Source organism: Diadema setosum, chromosome 22 (genome assembly GCF_964275005.1).
Source record: "Diadema setosum chromosome 22, eeDiaSeto1, whole genome shotgun sequence".
Taxonomy (NCBI): Eukaryota; Metazoa; Echinodermata; class Echinoidea; order Diadematoida; family Diadematidae; genus Diadema; species Diadema setosum.
Window position 1 is genome coordinate 17369542 of NC_092706.1, and position 17855 is coordinate 17387396.

Consider the following 17855-nt stretch of genomic DNA (forward strand, 5'->3'; position numbering starts at 1 on the left):
AATGCATTTATCTAATATCAAAACCCAGACATAGTTTGAATGTGAAAATACAGTCCCTTTTACTTGAAATATAGAGGAATTTTACCACATGAGGTAAACTACGTACAGTCTTTGTTTTGGCAGATTGCAAGTGGATAGAAGGGAGATTTAATAAAGGTTAAGGTAGTAAAAATCCCATCTACAATTCTTTCAAGTTGACATTGTTGTGACAAAATTGTGTTGAATAGCTCACAGCACACCATCTGGTTCTGAGATGACCAAGTACACAAAAGAGACCATGTGAAGTGATATCACTCCATGTGCATGAGATGTACGTTGTATAGTACCGTGTACATCAACAGTGAAGTCTCTCATGGCCACAGTTTAGAGCCTTACTAGGCAGCACTGTATTCAACTACAGACACGGCAGGTGTGTGCATGTAAAGCTGTTATTGTTGAGTACAGATATTTTTGTGAATGATACTAAAGATCACAGACATTTTTTTGAGATGATGTCTTCGCATACTGACATTGATGCTATCGTACAAGGTAAGTGCACTATTACCTTTAGTGAGTGGCTTCCAAAACAAAAGATGTACAGGTATGGACTGCCTTAGCATTTCATACATGTATATGTTTTCTGCAAAATGTGAAGTAGTTATTTGCAATACTAGTAACAGTAATCTAACAGATTGTTATACTTCTGTGCCTGCTGTACACAGCTCCTCTGAAAATAATACATTTCTTCAATATGATATATTTTGGTTGTGCAGTGGTTGAGATTACACCATCATTGAAGCATCTTTTTCTTTTTTCTGGACCACATACAATACATAATGTACAACATGCTATTCAATACACCTCCATGTACATGTACTGTACATTGACGAAAACTTACAGTGGCCACTGTGGTAAAGCAGGGATAGGGGAGAGTGGGGTAAACTGGGATGTGGGAGAAGTGGGACACCTCTCATATGTCAAAAAGTTGTGAATTATTACAATCGGATTTCAAGTCTTATCCCCTATTAGGCATTTGGTATCAGAGTACAAGCACATCGTAACATCTCTGCAACAACTCTGCTGGAAAGTTTGATTTTGAATTCTTTTTAATGACACTTTTTTTTGTTTTGTGTTTTTTGCAGTCAATGTGAGGTGCTTTCTGAATTCAGTGTATACACATGTAACAATGTAGATTTAGCAGGCACTTAGCACGCTATGATGTAGGTTTTATGAGTTCCAAAAATTTGCATTAAAAAGATTTTGCAAAAGTTACAATGTAGCTCAATTGTGATGTTAGCCAAGTGCTATTTTTATTATATTTTGGGTGCCGGGGTAAACTGGGGCACCATCACTGTCCCACTTAATAATAACAATAATTCTACCTTTATTCAAAGTTATGATAAAAATATCACAGGTTTTCTAATTTTTTTTTCTTTAAATTCCAGATGCCTTAAATGTAACTTTCTCTGATGGACATACATATCATGTTATGTGATGAGACTCTTCATGTATAAATTTCAGTAAAAATCACTGCTGGACCAGTAACATTTTCAGGAATGGACCAGTAAAAAATGGAAAAATTGGGTAATGACTGATCGATCTGACAAAAAGGTTGGACCAGTAGAGAAAATGGGTTAGTATGCAGCCCTGCTATACATGTAGTTACTGTTTGTCCCACTTTACCCCAACCAATGTCCCATCTCTCCCACAGGGTGGCCCAGTTCACCCCGTTCAGAAGCTTCTTCTTTTTTTCTTTTTTTTTTCTAGAATAATAATAACACATATATGAGACTTGGAGGAATGAAGTAATATCCCATCATGCAGCCTAGCATCAGTCATCTTTGGGTCCGAGACATGAGTGCCCCATTCTTAAATATCAGTAAAGTTATACAAGAATATTCATCAAATCACAATTTTTTTTTCCACTTCTCCCCACTCTCCCCTGAAGTTCAAATTTTTGAACAAAGGAATGTCATGAAGTTGACAGATAATTAATGTGGGTGTTCTCCATGTTATTGACTGGGTGTATTGATGTCATGCACACTACTGTCACTTGCTACAGTCATTAACTGCTTGAATAAGGTGACAGAATTAGAAAGCATGAACTCAGCCTGGCTTCAGGAAGTCTTTAATAATCCGTCAGACCGTTGTTCAATTACAGCTGAAATGGGGAGTTGGATTTGCTGCCCTTTGGGCATGACTCATTCAACGTCACAACTGAGATGAGTGAGTGCTTTTTGAAGCTAAAAAAGAAGGCAGTTTTGAAATAGCAACAAAACTAACAGTACACTAAATTGGCCATCCTTCAAGAAAAAAAAAAAAAGAGAGAAAAGCTACTTCATCTAGCCATCCATATGATTCCACCAAATGTTAGAAAAATGCATGATTGTAGACAAAAGGATTGATGGGCCATCCTTGCATGAGCATGAATTCATCTGTTTTCTTCTTGTTTTTTCATCAACAAGTTCCATGCATTAGCCTTTTCAAGAGAGAAATATACTCAAATGTTTTCCACCGTATGTATACTTTAACAATTTTCTCTTGGCAGAATGCTTCTTTTCTACTAACACATGTTTCATTCTACACACACTTGTAATTCATTGTCATATCAACAAAACTGTGAATCTCAAGGACTGGCATACAGTATCTGATGCATGATGCCATGAACATGTAGTCTGTGTACATGTAAACTTAAACATGAATAACATATACAGTAGGCATTATGACTCATCATGTCTAGCAAAACCATGTACAGTATTTGACAGGTCTGGAAATGAAATGATTGAAGATGGACTGATTTTCCTATAACATGCCATTTACATTTATGCCACAAATTGCTGATGTGTGAAAATAACCAGCCAGTATCAAACCACACATGGTATGTACATGTAGATTTACAGGTAATATGAACACGGTACTGATATGGTCATACAATTCTACACATACTTGTAGGGTCCTACAAACACACACGATTCAAATATCTAAAGACGCGTGCATCTTGTGTTAGTGAATGCCACACTTACAATACATTTCATGGGAACTCAGAAATTGTCACAAAAATACAGATTGGTATTTTATAAGTGCACCCTGATTTTACTTTGGCAATATGGTTGCCATTAATCATCCCATTAGCACATTTTGTTTTTGGCAGTGTATAATTACAGCCACATGCATACAGCATGTTGTATACGCCATATATTTCCCGAGTCTAAATTTTCGCGAATCGGGAATTCCTGACGATTACACGAGTGGTTAAATTCGCGATCGTGGAGTCCTGCACTGAACAGAGAAATGTACACACATACATGTATGTCACATTGACATCGGGATCAGAGTCTATATTTTCATGTGTCTTTAATTTTGCGAATAGCACCTGACTCACGAAATTCGCAAAAATAAAAACCTCGCGAAATATTCGGCGTATACAGTAGCTGGACCTACTATTCATCAACCACTTTTTGATTAGTGGTTGTATCAATGGTCCAACATGCAATGTACATGCTGTACACTGCACATTTTGTACATTTAACATACACCACAATTAGATAGAAAATACCCTCTAGAGGCTTATTTTTTTGTACATTCTGCAACTGTACAACTGTATGCGTAAAGCGTTACAGGCACTTACACTTGTATGCAACATTTAGTGACCAAAGCTTAAGCTAAATAGCTACATGTACTTGATGTGGTTTGATTTTAAAATGTACAGTTCAACATGCCATCAGGACATATACCTGGTACAATTTGTATATTAATGTGTCACAAGACTAGAATATACGCCAAATATTTTGCAAGTCAGGTGCTCTTCGTGAATGTGTGTGGCTGGAAGGTAAAAGACAAACCGTGTGGCGGTATACTAGTACATGACCTGCCTTTGATTCCACCAGTAGTACACCTATACTTTAACCAGTTGAGGACAATTCTCAAGTATAATCGGGCAGAAGTCTATAGATGGGAAATGCGTGTTGTAACATAGCAAAATCAGCCCGTCCTCAGCGGGTTAGAGGGGAATACGGTCCAATGGAATTGCCATTTTTGACGTCAAGATGCCTTTATTGCATACAATGTATTTATGTAATCATAAAAATCTGCTGCCTTAATTCTGATTTAAACAATTTATTTGTTTGTGCTTTGATTTTGTCTTTACATAGTTTAAAAACAAATCTTGAAAGGCATCTAATACATTTCTTGTCCTTGCATGCACAAAAATTGGGCCACTGCATCGTTTGTATTCTTCCTAATATATTTCCAAATACCAATGTGATACGTATTATTTTTCTTGTCCCCACTTGCAGCCCTTTGAGTTATTAACACATCAACTTTTTATATTTGGGGGCCACCAAAAAAATACTGAAAATTCATCTACCAATCATGATGCCCATTTCTACAGTGTGTCATCCATGCATTGCATTAGGATCTCCTCTGGTAATACAATGTAGTGTAGTCTGTAGTGTTAAGAGTACTATCACAGTGCTAGGCTAGAATGATCGCCAAACAAACCAACGGCTGTCCTGTGGGCCTAGACGAGGCATGTTGTTGAGAAAGCATCGGCACATACTCAGGACAATGTAAGTCATGAATGGACAAGTTGCCTTCGCATCTGTGCATATGTGTACATGCACGAGCCTGGCTTGGTTTCACAGGTTATGTGCACATACTGTATGTGTACTACTAGAGTACATACAGCTGTAGAACTCCTAACCACTAATATCGCACTAGCTTGTTCATGCATGCGGCGGCTTCAGATCCGTTCCCCTTAAAGATCTTTTAAGATGAGGATGTTTTCTTTAGCTACACATACAACTACAGTATAGCTACCTCTTTGTATTATACCTTTTTTTTTTTTTTTTTTTTTTTTTTTTACTGAGATACTTTGTAACAGTAAAGAAGAAGAAGAAGAAGATCAGAAAAAAAGGTAAGATATCAAATAGTAAGGACCTCCTGCATCACTGTTCTCCATCCTGGACGAGAAACTTTCTTTCTTTACTTGGATTATTTTGAAAGGAAGCCCTTTAATTCTGGCTTCAACAGATAATCACAGAATTCATACAAGTGTATATAATCTACCAGCGCAGTAATCAACTATAATTACTGTACGTACTGGTGGCACAAGTTATCATAGAAAACTATGATTATGTGGCTAATTTTAACGATCAAAATTCAAATCATTCATTACGTGATGGGTAGCCTGACCAGATCCGACGCCACGCGAAGAGTTACTTCCGTACAAATGGCACAGGGACAGGGCTGTGTATATATGTGATGGGTAACCACAACGGCGAACCGTATACATACTGTACATATGTACATACTGTACATGTTGGGGACAGCGCCCCGGGGTTGCGTGATAGGTTGATTGATTGATGCATGCTCTTATTTCATCCTGTCTAGATTTCAGCAATTCTCTATTTTGCAGCCTTTCACAAAAAAGAACTCGGTGAATTGCAACATCTTCAGAATTTAATATGCCTCTAGATTACTTACCTTCATAAAGAAAACAACACTTACTCTGTATTACCCCAATACTTCGGTCCTTTCACTGGCACCCAGTAGAAAAACATACTGAATTTTCAAGATTCTTCTTCTTTTCTACTGTTTATTGCACAAAATCTGTCCCTACCTATACCTTCAAAATACTCTTTTAAATCTTCACCAACCACCACAAAAATCTTCGCTCATCAAACTCACAAATACAGACACCTCGAATCAAGCAGTTGGGGGATTCTGCTCCCACCCCCCCCCCCCCCCCCGTCCAAAACTTTGGTAAATTTACAACCTTGCAATATCTCTACGACAAGGACGCTTTTAAAAACCTCAAAACCTACATATGTACCTTTTTAATTGAAAATGACAATTGTTTTTAACATTGTAATAACATGTATTTTACTATATTTTCTATGGTACAGTTGTAGTTCTAGTATAGTAAGGGTACTAGGTCTCGCGCAGGGACCTAATGATCGCGCATAGCGTAACTGCGTATAACAAGCGATATTACGCGTAGGACTAAGCGCAAAATTTGCCGATACGCCCATGGAATAAACATACCTGACTTACCGCTCAACATGAGAAGGAAGCAGGTAAGAAATTTTGATTTCCAACAAATTTTCCACTAAATTTCCAATTTTTTACCTTGTACAAACCTACCTTCCCTTAAAATCTGTTCTAAGGATGTTGGTAGCCTAGACGTGTCGTCTCGCTTGTCTCGTTCGTAGTCGATAGAATTCGTAATTTGTTCGATCGATCGTTTACCACGTGACGTCATCATACACAAGAACAATGTATGCTGCCAGCTACGCTGAAATACTGTTAATAAATGTTGTTTTAAGTCAAATTTTAACACAACGATTATAATATTACAAAGGAATAAATATTTCAGTCTATCGAAGTTGAAGTGTGATTTCAATTTGAATTTGTTTGTGATTTCTTGCGCTAACTTGTGATATATTTGTGACAGGGGAGGGCCATAATGATACTGAAGAAAACAAATTAGATGAGAGTGTGACAAATGGGTGACGAAAATGAGAGGGTGACGAATGGGTAAGCACACACACACACACACACACACACACACAAAATATATGTTCATATTTTACTTTTTCCATTTCATATTATGTGTATATTATTGGTTAAAGTGATTAGAAATATTGTAAGAAAACTTTATAAATGAAAATTTTTAACGATTATGAAAATATCAATGATAAAAATAATGATAATAAGAATGATAAAATGATGATGGTGGTGGAAGTGATAATAATAATAATAATGAAGATGATAATGATGATGATGATTATGATGATCGATGAGGGTGGTGATAATAGTAATAATGATAATGATAATGATAATAATAATGATAGTAATGATAATAATAATAATAATGATAACACATATAATAATAATAACAATAATATACACAAGTTAGGTAAAACTGCTGTTGCTTAACAGGGACAAATTCAATATCAAGTGAAAAAATATTCTACGAAACCCAGAGCACGTTACAGCCGCAGAGGGGCAGACACTTTCACGCATGAAACTACAGAGGGCAGCTGCGCGATCTTTACATACCCCGAGAAATTGAACGCAGAAAAAAAAGTCCGACATACAAACGGCGACAGCGCACTACTCTGTCATCGTATCATCAGGAGATTCTGGGAGGTGATTTTTCTGCATTTTCGTGATATTCATTGAGGAATTCAGGTACGATTATGGAATAACTTCTATTATAAGAGCATTTCAAATTTTCGTGCGCGATATCTAGACCCCTCAACCATACCAGTCCGGGAAACCCACTCACAAGGGGGGCCCCTCCTTATAAGTAACCCGTCCCCCTTATAAGTAACCCCGTCCCCCTTATAAGTAACCCCCGGGGCACCCCTTATAAGGAGTCTCCACGCTTTTTTGCAATGCAACGCGAAAATGAAAGGACTGCGGCAATTCGCTTGATTATGTCCATAAAGCTTCACAAGTTTCCTAGTTACTCACGAAATTTGAGCAAAATCGGTTTGAGGCATCATATCTAAAATCATGGATTTAAATGCGATGTCAAACGACCCATGCGAATGCTGAAATGCGAGCGATTACTGGCGTGAGTGTCGCCAGGCGCGGCGGCGCGGCAATGTTTGAGTGCAGACGTGGCGACTGACCTCCGTGCTCAGTCGCCACGTCTGCACTCAAGCATTGCCGCGCCGCCGCGCCTGGCGACACTCACGCCAGTAATCGCTCGCATTTCAGCATTCGCATGGGTCGTTTGACATCGCGTTTAAATCCATGATTTTAGATATGATGCCTCAAACCGATTTTGCTCAAATTTCGTGAGTAACTAGGAAACTTGTGAAGCTTTATGGACATAATCAAGCGAATTGCCGCAGTCCTTTCATTTTCGCGTTGCATTGCAAAAAAGCGTGGAGACTCCTTATAAGGGGTGCCCCGGGGGTTACTTATAAGGGGGACGGGGTTACTTATAAGGGGGACGGGTTACTTATAAGGAGGGGCCCCCCTTGTGAGTGGGTTTCCCGAACTGATACAATACTTCTACTCTGATTTGTTGCAACATAATATTCTGACTTCTGTTCCACAGCACAATGACTACTCGAGTATCTTTTTAGGTACAATGAGCAATTATGCCTATGGGAGTCTCTCTAGCGTTATAGTGTCTTATACACTATTATTAATTATCATGATTATTATCGTCTTGGCATGTTTGAATATAATCTACATGTACAGTAGACTTCTAAGTTCTATGTCTATGGAGTATTAGACGCTCGCGCTCTCCATACTCATCACAGCACAGCACTATCACAAATAGTTAGAATCAACACAATGCAAGACAAGGTCCTGAACAGTAATAAGTGTGTAATTTTCATGTAGATCTATCAGAACCCTACAACAACCCACAGGTTAAAATGGAGGGAGCCAGATTCTTACACAACATCCATGATGATTGATGATGCAGCAGGATGTGACCTGTGGACGCCGAAGCAAATTGATGTTGGAGATGACAAAGGGGCTGGCTAATCAGACACTAGCCGAATTCTGTAACCTGTGGCGGGGTCACAATTTTGACAGTGATGTTCAGACACTTAAACAGCAATGTTGTCCCCTTCGCGGCCTTGGTAGCAAAGCACATCCATCTCCAATCGTACCGAGTTCTATCTAGCTAGCCAGGTAGATTTGATGCGCAGGCCTGCCCGGGGCCGCCCCGAGTGAGCCGTCGTCCGCACAGGTGTGCCGCCGCGCCGGCGCTGTCGTTAAAAAAAAATATGAGTATGACGCGATGTTTACGATCGTTCATCAGCAAATGTTTTGCTACCCAGGGCAAGTAGGTCTCACATTGAAGATTTACTTTCTATATGCTGAAAAATTTATGGAATTTAATCGATACTTCGCTTGCTTCTCGTATGGCGTATGACATGACGGAGCCAGCTACCCCTAAACGGTTAAACGTTACACATTCTCTATGCAAGTTGCAGTCGTCTCACTAGCCTCGCACAGTCTGTGTGTGCGCATTATTATTATGCCACTATTTTTATGATTATACTCGTGAGCTAGCTCTGTTTATGAGGCATTTTCGTAGAGGGCGCTCATGCACAACTGCACTGCACACTGCACAATACTCCTATCAGAGAGCACTGCACAGAACTAGCTTTTCTCTTTTGACGAGAAATCTTACTAGAAATTATCTGCTTTTAAATCATACAAACGACAAAATTACACAAAATCAATACATTAGAAATCAACGAAAATGTTATGAATTGAAATGCAATAAATGTTATGTCTTTTATGATCATGAAACATATTCAAGTGTGAATGGAAATGAAGGGGACTGTAAAAAGCAGAGCTTGTAGTTCGCAGTCTTCTTATAAACAATAACTATAGCGACTAATAATAGTAACTATAGTAACTAATTGCTGAACTAACAAAACTGGGGAAATTGCCATAAGAAAAGGACGAAAAGACACACTAAATGGCCACACACACAAACAAACACAGTACAGCTCTCTTGTATAAAAAAAAAAGTAGAAAAAAAATAGCGTGGTAGGAATAACAGAAAGAGCCTGAAGAGTACAGGAAAAAGGGGTGAAAAAGAAACATGACGCAAATCTCTCGTTTGAAGAGGCTACACCCCCGTAAATAATGCCAGTGCATATATTGGCAATCAATGACTTAAAGTCAAAGATATAAAACACCTGTTTCTTGACCCTGGCCTAATCTAAGCATCAGTCATCGCCACAGCGCAACAGGAGGGGGGGGGGGGGGGCACCGCGAGAGGAGGAGATTGTTTTGGTTTTGGCATGGGCTATGTAGCTCCATGGTGCGTGTGTGTGTGTACGTGTGTGCGTGTGAGTGTAGACATTCAGCGTATGCAGACAGAGCATGCCTGTACTGTAGTGACCGGAACTATTGTCATTCCATTTTGTCTCTCCCCTTCTCCCTCCCCCATCTATCCCCCCCTCTCTCTCTCCCTCTCTCCCCCTCGCTCTCTCTCTCCTTCTCTCTCTCTCTCTCTCTCTCTCTCTCCCCCTCTCTCTCTCTTTCTCAATGATTCAGTCAGCAGGCTGATTGTAACCAGGGAGGTAGTCTCACCTCCCCGTTGTAACTCACTGCCAAATAGCACATTGTCAGCACCGGCAAACTGGCAATGCTCTCCTTCTTATTCCTGTATTTTCGTTATTTACGGGTCAATTTTTTTCGTTCGAAATGTAAAATGGATGACCATAGAATTTCTCAATAGAATATAGAATTGAAAACTTTAGAAAGGATAGAGAAAATTGAGTTCACTTTGAATGGTCTGCCACAGGCAGATATCCTTATCATGCTCTTACGTAATACGACAGCTGCTTTCTCAACGATCCAGTCAGCAGGCTGATTGTAACCAGGGAGGTAGTCTCACCTCCCCGTTGTAACTCACTGCCAAATAGCACCGGCAAACTGGCAATGCTCTCCTTCTTATTCCTGTATTTTCGTTATTTACGGGTCAATTTTTTTCGTTCGAAATGTAAAATGGATGACCATAGAATTTCTCAATAGAATATAAAATTGAAAACTTTAAAAAGGATAGAGAAAATTGAGTTCACTTTGAATGGTCTGCCACAGGCAGATATCCTTATCATGCTCTTACGTAATACGACAGCTGCTGGAGTCATCAAACCCTGGCTTGGCCTCCAGGTTTGTCACGCCTGAGCAGAAAGTTTATTTGCAATGGACAAGTACTTCGACTCCCAACTCCCAAACGACAAATATACGCACCCCACTTTGGGGAACCCCAGTTGGGGTCTCGCCTCAAACGAGGGATTGACGGCATGAAAAGGAGTTGAAGGGTCTAAACCAACGAAGGCCTACGCGAGGCATGCATTAGATTCATTGGCTCATGACAAGGTATAGAGAGAAGATTGCATAAAAGAAATAAATGATAATGATTTAAAAAAAAATAGAATCTGACATACAAAGAGCGTACCTTAGCAGTACACTCTAAGAAAAAAAGGTTCTCAAATGGTTCTCGTCGGCTCCAAAATGGTTCTCATCAGATGGTTCTCACAAAATGGTTCCGATGAGCACCTATAAATGGTTCCCAATCGAAATGGTTCCGTTCGTCACCATTTGCTAGTATGCGACCCAGTCCCCGAGTGTTATTTGTGGTACTCTTGCAGGTCAAACAATATCTTTAGGTCCACTTTCATTTTTCCCCTTGCTGTATATTCAAATGCCAGATGTAAGAATCACCAAAACTGTGGTATTGGTACAAAAATATTGTATGTGTTTCTACTGCTGTGATAATAAAAAGTTCATATTGTTTTTTATCGTAGACTAATGACTTCTCTTGGCTGCGTGCCAACTGACAGCTGCCACGATCCAATTTTAGCGCTCGATCAGATATGCGTACGCGTAAACATACACATACTAGTACTGCACTGTAGGACTATGTAACCGCCGCGGCACGCGCCGCGGCTATATTTAGCCCTGTGCTGCCTGGCTGCGCCTATGCAAGCCACCACAGCGGCAGGAGAGTGCCAATGCAATACCATGCATGCAGCTAGCTATGTACGTGTGGCGGGCCCGGGTAGACACTTACACATTTAGGTCTATGCATCACCAGTATCACACCCATAACGAACGGCACCTGGTAACGTTAACATTATAGACATTAATTTTGCCTGAAGTGGACTGGAAACGTGTCACTGTCAATTCCATTCTCGCCATGGCAGTCATCACAATTTAGGAGAATAGGTAAGATTTTTAGTTTTAATGTGGTTTTATCTCATTTTTAGATGATCGACAGTCGTTGGTACAAAATCAAATTAGATTCATCACTCATTTTTCGTTTTCAGTCAGTGATTAACCTTTAACGGTTAGCTAGATCCTAACGTTAATGTTTTAGATCTAATTTGATCGAAGCTGCTATCTTGTGTAATGTTTACCAGGTACAGTAGATCCAGATCTAACAATAACATGTTAGGCCTAACACTTTACAATTAGAAATTTGGCATAGCAATAGCCCATATGGGCTAGCCCGAACAGACGCCGTGCGGGGCCGGAGCAGGGCTGTCGCGTTTTTACAGCGACTGGGCCGGGCTAAGTTACTTGGCTAGGCCTGCATATGTAACGTGTATGCCTATTAAAAATAGAGTCTGCTAACTCCGAAACACAGCCCGAACGCCGAAGGCAAAGATAACTGTACAAGGAGCGCCCCGGGGTAAGGTCTACTACCGGTAACCGTTCTACATGCAATAACTTTTGTTCTATAAGTTATAACTGTCATTGTTAACGTTAGAGCCAATACTAGCAATAGAGGTCTGTCTACAGCTGGCAGTAGGCCTAACTTTTAGGTCAAAATCTCTTCAATATGTTTTCAGGCTTGTTCTAAGTAAGGAGTCACGTCATGTAATGCCGTGTTCTGTTTATCGAATTATAGCATGACTTTGTTTTATTAACGCGGTGTAGGTCTATTGTTTCTTTCAATTCATATGTCAGGGAAGTGGACACACCAACATGCACAGAAACCACGGAACAAGAAACTCCGGCCGGGACGATGAAGCAGAACGTACGTGTTTGGGAAAAAGGTAGACTCTACATTGATCAGAGAGACAGCCTGTGACAGACCGTTGACAACATCGGCCAGAACCGTAGGCTTAACACTTGCCATGAATGAGCTGGGCGGCCACAAGAATTCATCGATCAGAATAAGAGCCCGGGATAGCCCATTTACAGCATCAGCCAGAAACCGGACCTGGGCTAGTCGAGAATGAGCTGTGTGGCTAAGACGATACATCGATCAGAATGACAGCCCGTGATAGCCCGTTGACAGCATCAAACAGAACCCTTGGCTAGTCAAGAATGATCTGGGTGACCAAAAGAATACATCGATCAGAATGACAATTTTAGCCCGATAGCCCGTTGACAGCATCGACCAGAAACCTACGCTAGCCAAGAGTGAGCTGAGTCAAAGAAAAAACGCTGATGCTGCCAGAGAAAACCTTTGAGAAATATGTAGATAGGGTATAGGTAAGTCCGTTTGCATTGACTTATAGTGTATTTTATAGCTGCTCTTTCAGAATCTGCCGTCAACCAAATATTCATGTCAGGCGACTTTTTGTTGGTTTGTGTGATGGAGGGTCACATATGTTTTGTTATGATCCCAATACAGTATTTGAAGAGTTTGTTCGCAAAAACCGATAAGTCCATTTTTGAAGATTTTGAAGTACGGTCTCTGTCATAAAGTACAAAATAATACCTTTTAAATGATATTTTGGTCACTGCATATAAAGGTACATTTTTAAAGTTATGGTCAAAAGAAGCAAAGATTTTTTTTTATTATTCTCTTTATTTTTCTTGACCTTTAATCGCAAATATCTCCATTTGGCAACTATGGACTTATCGGTTTTTGCAAACAAACTCTTCATTTGCAACTTACAATGTACCAGTGATAATGTTTCACTATAATGTGCATTTAACAGCTTTGAATCAACTGTATTGGGGGGGGGGGGGGGTAGACATAATGAGATCAGACCAGATGCCAATCTGAGAAGTGGAGTCATTCATAGTTCTAAACTTTAAAAGCACAAACGGAAAATGCTCGTTATACTTCTCCAGTCATTGTGTGGTCGATTTCTGCACACTTTTAAAGTTTGCACATAGACTAGTAAAACGTATTGCATTTATACCCACGCAGGAATTACGTATTGTGTATAGAGAATTGAAGATTATGTAATTTATTTCAAAGCACTGATGCACCTCTTGTCACCAGTTTATATTGCTTTTGCAGACATACAAAATGTACATGTACGTGGTGGTGGTGTTTAAAAGACTGTTGGCAAATTTGGTGAACAAAATGACAAATGCTAACAACATATTATTGTCATAGGCAGGTTATAGGACAGCAAATTCAAACCTCAGCTTTAGGCCTGCATCATATATAGTTTACTCTAATGAATTTGTTGCTCTGCTTTAAAAAAAAAAGTAATTTTTTATTGATTCCAAATGTTACATATTTTAGATCATGGTTGAGGAATTTTGTTCATTCATGCTTGTGAAACTGTGTGGGTGTGGTATCCTAACTCTTTTCCCCTTGGGATTCTTATTATCCTTCACATTATAAACAATGTGTTCTTTTCTTCTTTTTGGGTGTGTGTGTGTGTGTGTGTTTTCGTAGGACATGCTGTAAATTGTCAGAAGTCATGATTAACCTGAATTGATACTCTTCTTGTATTTACAGTTGTATAGATGAGTCTGTGGTGCTTTCAAATTGCAGAACAGCAACAAAAAAGGTCACTCGTATACAAACAAAGATAAGTTAATTCAAGTACTCGACGTTATGAATGTGAAGTGAAGAAGTGTAAAGCTTATCCTATCCCAAGTATCATACCAGCAATATAATGTATGTTTTCTGTGACAATACCAAAGGTCCTGTTTAATGGAATTTGGAATTGTTTTCCTGCCCTTTGTAGTTGCTTTTAGGACAAGCATGCTTTAAAAGAAAAAAAAAAAAAAAAAACAACAACACCGAACAAACTGGCAAACATGTGGAAAAAGTTCCTCATACTTCTTAAGTAATGTACTTGACTTCTGCCTATCTTAAGACTGACACAATTACTGTATCTCATCCATGCAGGAATTATTTCACAGAGAATTAGAAATTTTGTTATGTATTTCAAAAGCCTGATGCACCTCTTGCTATTTCATATCATCTGTACAGAGATGTGTGATGGTGTTTCAAGAACTGCTCGGTACACAAATGACAAATATTGTTGAAAAAGAATTAGTAAACAAATGAAAATATTTTGTTAAGAATATTTGACAGATTATAACATGACAAATACAAACCTCACCTTTAGATTGTAAAAGTTAAGGTGAATAAATACATTTCTGCGAATTTGTGAAAGAGCAAATTTCTATGGTTTTCAATTATTGAGTAATGTTTCATGAAAAAATATTGGTGAATGTCATGTACATGTATTCATGCTTGTGAAACTGCGTGTGCATGGGTGTGTTATCCTTGCTCTTTTTTTTCCAGTGTCAATGATAATGTATGACATGCTAATGTATTGCTAATGTACATGTTTTGAACGTATGTTTGACTGATGAGATGAAATTCAGATGAATTCATTTCATTTCAAATGAGTTTGTGATGCACATTTTCAATGCAGATAGGTAATGTACCTTTAAGAATGGTGCCAGTGAAGCACCTTACCAGCACTGCATGTGAAACACACCAAAAATACACAGACATCAATTCACATACTACATTCTAAGAAAAAAGAAAAAGGTTCTTTTGAGCACCATTAAATGGTTCTCAGCACTGTCACAATAGCGACACCTTTTTTGGAGCCTGTGAGAACCTTTTTTAAATGGTGCCTGTCAGCACCTTTTAACATTGGTGCCCATTAGAACCTTTTCCAATGAAATGGTTCCCGTGAGCACCTTTTGAAAAAGAGTCAAAAAGGTGCCCATCTTTAGTCAAAAAGGTGCCCATGAGCACCTTTTAAATGGTACTCACGAGCACCATTTCATCGGGAAAAAGGTTCTAATGGGCACCTTTTGCAAAAGGTGCCGACAAGCACCATTTCAAAAAGGTTCTCACGAGCACCTAAAAGGGTGTCGCTATTGTGACAGTGCTGAGAACCATTTAATGGTGCTCAAAAGAACCTTTTTTTCTAAGAGTGTACATTTATAGAGAAGGTATTTTGAAAGACCTTGGCCTTTCAAATTTTCATTTACAGGACTATATATGGTGGAATAAGAAAGTTAGTTTGAAACATAGACCCTTTTTCTATTACCCTGACTGGTTTGAGAAAGGAATTCATTTTATTAATGATTTGCACATAGGGGGTCGTGTCAAAACCTTTGAAGAGCTAGTTCTGGAATTTGATATTGCAATTAAGGATAGGAGAAAATATAACTCTTTAATGAATGGTATTTATCTTTCATGGTTTGATTCTTCCTTGGATACCGATGAAGATATGTTTGATAAACTAGTGTCAGAGCTGGTGAAAAAAAAGAAAATTTCTAAACATGCTTATCCGGTAATAAGAAATGTACATTGTGACTCCTCATGTGAGAAAAGAATAGGTAAATGGAAAGACCTCTTCTCCATTAATGATGAAACAGTTCAGTGGGATGTTATTCATATGAATAACTATAAATGTACTGTTGAAACACAACTTTGTTCCTTTTATTTTAAGGTTTTTCATGATGTTATTGGTTTAAATGCATTCTTATTTAAGATTAAAAGAATAGAACACCCAAACTGTATGTTTTGTAGTCAAGAACAGGAAACTGCTTTTCATCTATTTGTACACTGTCCTAAAACACCACCTTTATGGAAAAAATTATTTGATTTCATAGAGGAAAAGACCAAAAAGGTATATACCTTTTTGCCTTTTAATATGATGTTTGGTGTAAATAATGACGTAGAATTTTGTACATGTATAAATTTTTTATTTCTTTGTCTTAAGTTTTATATATAAAATAGATGTAGATTTCAAGGTTCAACTTTGAATTTTGATGCATTTATGGCTTTAGTAAAGTATAAACAGAAAACTGAATATGCTATAGCACAAAAGAAAGGTAAATTACAATGTCATTTGAGGAAGTGGTCCATGCTTTTGTAATGGTTGATCCTCTATTTTCATATATCTCATAGACATCCATCTTCTTGTGTTATTCCATTATGGCAGATAGTTTAATGTAACTTGTTTACTTAACCCTTTTTAATGCTATAGGCTGGACATTTGTACATTGTTTATATTGTGTGCTTTGTTTGTTTTATGGTTGCATGAAAAAATAAAAAGAGAGAAAAAAAAAAGAAAAAAAAAAAGAGCGTACCTTAGCAGCTATAAAGGCATTTCTGAAAAAAGGATAAAGGTATTATAACTTAAGCTTCTTTTGTGAATAGCTGTTTTCAAGAGAATTCACAAATCTGAGGGCCAGAGAAAGGATGTGAATAATATATAGATTTGGCAAAAAAAAAAAAAAAAATGGTCTTAGTCGAAAGCTGGCATGATTTATTGGATTGCCTGGTAGGATATGAATGGACAGTTTTATTTTAGCGAACATGGAATCCGCTTACAAGCGGGAGAGAATGATTACTGAATTTGTACATAAATTGGCCAAAGTGCAAACAATAGTTATATACAAATCATTGATCTTTGAAATCTTCGAGATCTTTGAACATCAGTAGGCCTATATGGCATCTCCATGATTCACTACAATAATAAGAAGGGGTTTTTCTGTAATATTTGTAATTATTCTATTTGTTATGAAGAATACATGTTTCTCCAGGAGAGTATGTCAAAGTGTAAGGTTATACAAATAAAAGTAGACTGTAGAGGACATTTGTATTATAACATTAAAAAGGCATTTTTAATGTGTATAGATTCCAAGTAAATCTATCATCGAAAAAAAGAAAAGAAAAACAACCTAGAAATTTAATTGAAGTGACTTCTATAACTGTAACATCAGGAAGATGTTAATTGTTAAATTTTCCCAAGAATACCATCAGAATTATTTGGTGATAACAGTTGGAATTTGACAGATTGTGAATATATACTCAGAAAAAAAATGGTACAAAGTGGGTTTCTATCATGTACATAACTGAAAGATATAATGCAAATCATATTTGGTAATGATAGATTTTAAAACTAAATGGTTTTGATAAAATTCCTGTGCAATGTATGTTGCTATTGTGCTAAATGGCACTAGTAATGTATGTTTGTATTTAATTTGTACCTGAACTATGGTCCCATTCGAAATCATTTTTGTCTATTCTCGCCGGCTTGTTTTTGGACTCTGACAATATTTGCTCGTGTTGACTCCAAGAACATTCATTCAGTAATTCACTCTTGTATCACACACTTCTTGGCAAACTTTCAACCTGCAATCACACA

The 17855-nt window shown here is 38.1% G+C and overlaps 1 protein-coding gene and 1 long non-coding RNA gene across 2 annotated transcripts in view; one reads left to right on the forward strand and one right to left on the reverse strand.

Moving 5' to 3' along the window:
- Positions 1-8473, reverse strand: part of LOC140245326 (alsin-like) — a 61973-nt gene extending 53500 nt beyond the window's left edge. Inside the window, exon 1 of the mRNA XM_072324905.1 lies at positions 8401-8473. Within this exon, the coding sequence (XP_072181006.1) occupies positions 8401-8411 (11 nt within the window). The 5' untranslated portion in view covers positions 8412-8473. The remainder of the gene's footprint in view (positions 1-8400) is intronic.
- A 3091-nt stretch (positions 8474-11564) lies between these two features.
- LOC140245366 (uncharacterized) lies at positions 11565-15123 on the forward strand. The gene is made up of 3 exons (XR_011902327.1): positions 11565-11700; positions 12445-12975; positions 14186-15123. It is a non-coding gene; the product is annotated as an uncharacterized lncRNA (long non-coding RNA).
- The last annotated feature ends 2732 nt before the right edge of the window (positions 15124-17855 follow it).